The following is a 7010-nucleotide window of genomic DNA, read 5'->3' on the forward strand; positions in this document are numbered from 1 at the left end:
TAATCACAATAAAAACTATTTTTAAAAAAATCTAAAGTTGACCAAAAATTGATTCGTAACCCTTTTGGTACTAATTTTGGAGAGTGGTCCCTGGTCAAAGTGGTCCCTGTTCAACTGATCCCTAGTTTAAAAAATGTTGGGAACCACTGAGCTAAAATAATACAATTGGAGCGACACAGTCAAAGGAACAATGAACACAAGTGCAGGTCAAGAGTCCAATTAATGCAGACAATTCTGCAAATCCAGGTCAGGAGCAAAAATAAACAAGGGCCAAGGTTACAGTCCAATAGTCACATGCCAGGAGTTCATTCAGCAGAATCCATCAAATATTATTTTATTATTATTATTATTATTATTATTATTATTATTATTATTATTATTTATTATAACAACCAAAAAATCAAAAGTACAAACCGAATGTAGAGTCCCAAAGTCAAGCCAGAAAGTCAGGGATACAAACAAAGTCCAAGTCCATAAACGAAACCAGCACATCAGTCCAGAACTTAAAGGCAACGATTCAGGATACAACAAAATCCAGAAGAGGGTTACGGGTGCAGGGGTAGAGTCCAAAATGTTAACCAAGGGGCAGTAATAATAATAACACTTTATATTCCGCCCTATCTCCCCAAAGGGACTCAGGACGGATCACAGTACACACAATACACATACAGGGCAAACATACAATGCCGTTGAATGCAGTAGAGACAGGAGTATGAAGATATGACGCTATCTGTTATCAAAGAGCTATTCTTTTTTCAGAACCCTTTTATCCAGAGATGAGAAAATAATAATAATAATAATAATAATAATAATAATAATAATAATAATACTTTATTTTTATACCCTGACTCCATCTCCCCGAGGGGACTCGGGGCGGCTTACATGGGGCCAAGCCCGGATAAAACAAACAAACCAAAATAAAATAACATCAGAAAATACAAAACACAAGAATTAAAATGAACATTTTAAAATATAAAAATAATAAACATCAGAAAAACATGGATTTGGCACCCAAGAAAAGAGGATAGAACGAACTGGGTAAGGTGAAAAGCGCCCCTCTGAGTGACATCTGCTCCCAGTAGCCTTCGACCAAGGCCACAAACTGCGAATCATGGTGGAGAGAGAGAGCAAGGTGCTGGCCTTCCTCTTTCCACCCAATTTTTTTTTGGAGAAAGCTTGGAAATTCAAAGGCACGTACCCTCGAGCGGCGCATGAGTTCTGTGATGTCTAATGTATGCTGAACTCTCTAAAGCTCTTTCCATATTCCGTGTATTTATGTGGCTTCCCCCGTGTGGGTCCTCTGATGGGAATGCGAATTTCCACTGTGACTGAAGCTCTTTCCCCATTCCATGAATTTCTATGGCTTCTTCCCTATTTGGGTCCTTTGATAGGAATGCAGATTGTTACTCTGACTGAAACTTTCTCCATATTCTATGCATTTCTATGGCTTCTCCCCTGTGTGGGTCTTTTGATGGTTACGCAGATTTTTACTATACCTGAAGCTCTTTCCACATTCCACGCATTTATAGGGCTTCTCCCCTGTATGGGTCCTTTGATGGGTACACAGATTGCTTCTCTCACTGAAGCTCTTTCCACATTCCATGCATTTATGTGACTTCTCCCCTGTGTGGGTCTTTTGATGGGAACGTAGAGCGTTACTGTGACTGAAGCTCTTTCCACATTCTATGCATTTATGTGGCTTCTCCCCTGTGTGGCTCCTTTGATGGGCCTTCAGATTTCCACTCTGACTGAAGCTCTTTCCACATTCCACACATGTATATGGCTTTTCACCTGTGTGGGTCCTTTGATGGTAACGTAGACTGTCACTGCGACTGAAGCTCTTTCCACAATTCATGCATTTATGTGGCTTCTCCCCTGTGTGGGTCCTTTGATGGGAACGTAGATTACCACTCTGATTGAAGAATTTTCCACATTCTATGCATTTATATGGCTTTCCCCCTGTGTGGGTCCTTTCATGGGACTGCAGACTTCCATTCCGACTGAAGCTTTCTCCACATGCCATGCATTTGTATGGCTTCTCCCCTGTGTGCTTCCTTTGATGGGAACGTAGATTGCCGCTGTGACTGAAGCTTTGTCCACATTCCATGCATTTATGTGGCTTCTCCCCTGTGTGGGTCCTTTGATGGGAATGTAGATTGCCACTGAGTCTGAAGCTTTTTCCACATTCCATACATTTATATGGTTTCTCCCCTGTGTGGGTGCTTTGATGGGAACGTAGACTGCCACTGCAGCTGAAGCTTTCTCCACATTCTATGCATTTATAGGGCTTCTCTCCTGTGTGGGTCCGTTCATGTACATTAAGAAAGCGTTTCCTATCAAATTCTCTCCTCAATTCCATACACTGATGTGACTTCTCCCCTGTGTGTGATCTAGGATAGGGAGGTACAGGATTTGCCATTCTTTTATATTTATAATTCAAATATTACGCCAGGGGTTCACAGATATAACCTCCTGAATAGCACAGTCTTTGTATTGCTGTAGCCTTCTGCTCGCTTTCCCAAGCCTCTCTTTTTTCAGCACAATCTTATTTCCTTCTCCCAACTGCATAGGTTTGTAGCTTGAAATATATTTTTCTACTACTTTTTTTCTTGTTGTCATTGCTGTGTATCTTGAAGTCACTTTAGAGTTAGGGCACTCCTCGGGCAAAGCTCTCACGCAGTGTTCTTCACAGAACTTGTTCAGAAGTTACCTGCCAGAGAAAGAGAGGAAAATCTCTTCAGGAGTTGAACAGAGAAAGATCTTGTGACAAAAATATGAATATATTATGTGTGGGTATGAATGAATTGAATGGAAGATGAATGAATGACAGCTGAATTTTGAAGACACCATTCAAACTACCTGTTTGCTCCATTGTAAATAAAACCTGCTAATGAGAGCTGAAATAGTTGACCTGCCTGGTAAACTGTGATAAGAACTGTGACTGATAAGAGGAATGTTTACTTGGATTATCCAGATGCTTGGATAAGTGAGGCTTGGATGAGTGAGACTCTACTGTAATGGATAAAAAATTAAGGGGAAAAAACTTAGATAAAATAGGGAATTGGACAAAGGTTGGAATGAAGAAGGAAAGGATTATGGATGAATTTAGAGAAATAAAATTGACATGGTTCCATTATATACAATTAGAACAATGTTTCAAAAAGTGGGTGAAGAATAATAAACATAGAAGTAAGCTTAATCAGTTTGAACAAATAATACAAAATGGAAGGGATAGAGAGGAACAAAAAATGTGAAAGGAATAAGTAAAATATATAAAATATTAATCGAAATAAATGAAGAAAAAGTAAATAACAAGGGGATTTTGGAAGATGTAGGAATGAAAATCAATGAAATGGAGTGGTCACAATTATTTGTGGAGGGGGGAGGGGGAGGAAGACCCCCGGGAGACCCCACTCCCCTCCGCCCCAGGCCTGGCCACACTCACCGGAGTCCCTGAGGGAGGCCAGGCCCAAACACCCGGATGAAGGCAGGCAGGGCGGGAGAGGAGGCCCACGCGAGGCCCAGGCCTGGAATAGAGGACGCCCAAGACAAGGCCCCACTCCTCCGGAAGTGAGCTCAGAGGGAAGGGCGTCACCATATCCTCCCCTCCTGAGCACTTCCTCCGGCCTCTCTGGGAAGCAGAAGCCTCCCTCTCGCTCTACTTCCGCCCGGACTGAACATGGCGGCCACGAGGAGGCGCCCTTAGAAAGGACTGGGGCTGAGCCTCCAAAGAACAGGGCTGAGGCTGCAAAGGGAGAGCCAAACAGGCAGACGGAGAAGAGGCTTCTTGGGCTGGCTTCCTTCCCTCCCATCTCCTGGGACTCCATCACCCAGAACCCCCGCCCTTGGCTCAAGGCAGCAGAGGCTTCTGGGAGTTGAAGCTAGAAATGGTAAGGAGTGGAGCCTGGGAGTCCCTGCTGAAAAGAGTGGAGGGAAGGCCTCCCTTGGTCTATAATAATAATAATAATAATAATAATAATAATAATAATAATAATAATAATGCAGGCTGTGCAAGGAAACCGACAAAACCATGGATCATATCCTCAGCTGCTGTAAGAAAATCGCACAGACAGACTACAAACAGAGGCACAACTATGTGGCCCAAATGATTCATTGGAACTTATGCCTCAAGTACCACCTCCCAGCAGCAAAGAACTGGTGGGATCACAAACCTGCAAAAGTATTGGAAAATGAACATGCAAAGATACTGTGGGACTTCCGAATCCAGACTGACAAAGTTCTGGAACACAACACACCAGACATCACAGTTGTGGAAAAGAACAAGGTTTGGATCATTGATGTTGCCATCCCAGGTGACAGTCGCATAGATGAAAAACAACAGGAAAAACTCAGCCGCTATCAGGACCTCAAGATTGAACTTCAAAGACTCTGGCAGAAACCAGTACAGGTGGTCCCGGTGGTGATGGGCACACTGGGTGCCGTGCCAAAAGATCTCAGCCGGCATTTGGAAACAATAGACATTGACAAAATCACCATCTGCCAACTGCAAAAGGCCACCCTACTGGGATCTGCACACATCATCAGAAAATACATCACACAGTCCTAGACACTTGGGAAGTGCTTGACTTGTGGTTTTGCGAAACGAAATCCAGCATATCTATCTTGTTTGCTGTGCCATACAACGTCGTTGTGTTGATAATAATAATAATAATAATAAAACTTTATTTATACCCCGCCACCATCTCCCCAACGGGGACTCGGGGCGGCTAACATGGGGCCACGCCCAGAGCAATACAATATAACAACATATAAAAACAACATATCATAACACAATTAAAAGCAATAAAAATAGATGATAATAGACATTACATCAAGAAATAATAATAAAAAACCCCCCAGTAAAACAAGGGCAGGCCGCATGGACACAAGGATAAAACTCGGAGTGAGAGGGACAGAGGGGATACTCCATTGTGGGCAGGGACACATGAAAGTGGGGCAGTCTAGAGGATAAATGCTGAGGGGGGAGTAACACAGAAATATATAACAGAAATTACTCACCGAAAGCACAGCGGAAGAGCCATGTTTTCAGGTCTTTCCTAAAAGCTAAAAGAGTGGGAGCTTGCCTGATCTCAGTAGGTAGTGAGTTCCATAGTCGGGGGGCCACAGCGGAAAAGGCCCTCTCCCTTGTACTCACAAGGCGGGCCTGGGATATAGACAGTGGTGATAAAAGGGCCTCCCCGGATTATCATAAAGATCGGGCAGGTTTATGGTAGGAGATACGGTCACGGAGGTACCCTGTTTCCCCGAAAATAAGACAGTGTCTTATATTAATTTTTGCTGCCAAAGATGCGCCAGGTCTTATTTTCAGGGGATGTCTTATTTTTCCACAAAGAAGAATTCTCATTTATGGTTGAATTTTTAAAAAATTAAAATTTATTATCTACTGTACAGTAGTTGTCATCACAAACCAGAATAACCAAACTGTGAATCCTTTCAAGAATTTCTATATTATATTTTACTGGCTGTGCCCGGCCACGCGTTGCTGTGGCAAAGTGGTGGTGATATTGGTTAAAAATTGTTGTGTAATTTTTATTTGACGTTATTTGTATTTTTAAATTAGTTTTATTGTAAGTTATCTTTTCATTTATTATATTTTATTATTTTCTTGTATTATTTTTAGTTATTTTCTGTTATTATAGTATTTTATTGTATTAATTTTTTTAGTGTTTTTAATTATTTTTTAGTGTTTTTTATTATTTTTTATTGGGTTGCTAGGAGACCAAGTTGGAGGAGCTTAGCCTTCTAACTGGCAGCAATTGGATAAAAGCAATTATTCTTCTCTCTCTAATTAGGACTTTATTTTTCTTTTCTTTTTGTTGTATCAACCTAGAGCCGTGGATGATGGGTTGTGTCGTCAAATGTCAAGGTTGGGGGGCCTGTAGTTTTGTTGTTTTGTGGGTTGCCGTGATGCCATCACTCTTTTATATATATAGATTTTATTGCTATATTGCTATACTGTTTTTAAATTAAAAGGTAAAGGTAAAGGTTTCCCAAGATGTTAATTACTGTTTTAAATTTCTGTTCGCATGTAAATTTATGTTGTTGTTGGGCTTGTCCCTGTGCAAGCTGCCCTGAGTCCCTTCTGGGAGATGGAGGTGGAATACAACAATAAAGTTATTATTACATTATTATTATTATTTCTTGTTACTACCTTTATTTCCATGTACAACGATCTATGGTATGTACATTTACCGATCCTGCATGCTTCCAAACAAAAACTTTACTAGGTCTTACTTTCGGGGGAGGACTTATATTTAGCAACTCAGCAAAATCTCTACTAGGTCTTATTTTCTGGGGATGTCTTATTTTCAGGGAAACAGGGTAGGTGGGTCCCAATCCGTTTAGGGCTTTATAGATGATGGTCTGCACCTTGAATTGGGACCGGAAAATGAACGGCAGCCAGTGGAGCTCCTTAAACAAGGGAGTGGATCTCTCCCTGTAACTTGCCCCCGTTATTAATCTGGCAGCCGAGCGTTGGACCAATTGTAGTTTCAAGGCCGTCTACAACTCCCACCATGATTCCTGCAGAAGGGCCTAGCACCAGGGTTGCGGACTACAACTCCCATCATTGAAACTTCTGCGCCCATACCTTGAGACGCCAGATCCGGCCATGGGCGTCCACGCCTCAGTTGCACCCCGCTTGGACTACTGCCACGCTCCCCCCCGGGGGTTGCCTTTGGAGACAGTTCAGAGCCTTCCATTGGAGGCCAGACTGCTAACAAGAACCCCGTTCAGGAAGCCCTATGAGGAGCGGCTTAAAGAGCTGGGCATGTTTAGCCTGCAAAAGAGAAGGCTGAGAGGAGACATGATAGCCATGTATAAATATGTGAGTTTCAAGTCATAGGGAGGAGGGAGCAAGCTTGTTTCTGCTGCCCTGCAGACTAGGACGCGGAACAATGGCTTCAAACTACAGGAAAGAAAGGAGATTCGACCTGAACATCAGGAAGAACTTCCTCACGGTGAGAAGGGCTGTTTGGCAGTGGAACTCT

General features: G+C 42.4%; 1 protein-coding gene across 1 annotated transcript; it reads right to left on the minus strand.

Moving 5' to 3' along the window:
• Positions 1-367: 367 nt before the first annotated feature.
• LOC103281322 (zinc finger protein 239-like) lies at positions 368-3750 on the minus strand. Its single transcript, XM_062972837.1, has 2 exons — positions 3446-3750; positions 368-2710 (listed from the first exon to the last, which is right to left on the minus strand). Exon 2 carries the CDS (start codon positions 2417-2419, stop codon positions 1442-1444), a length of 978 nt encoding a protein of 325 aa, XP_062828907.1. The 5' UTR covers positions 2420-2710; positions 3446-3750; the 3' UTR covers positions 368-1441.
• Between the last annotated feature and the right edge of the window lie 3260 nt (positions 3751-7010).

Source organism: Anolis carolinensis, chromosome 2, assembly GCF_035594765.1.
Source record: "Anolis carolinensis isolate JA03-04 chromosome 2, rAnoCar3.1.pri, whole genome shotgun sequence".
NCBI classification, from domain to species: Eukaryota; Metazoa; Chordata; class Lepidosauria; order Squamata; family Dactyloidae; genus Anolis; species Anolis carolinensis.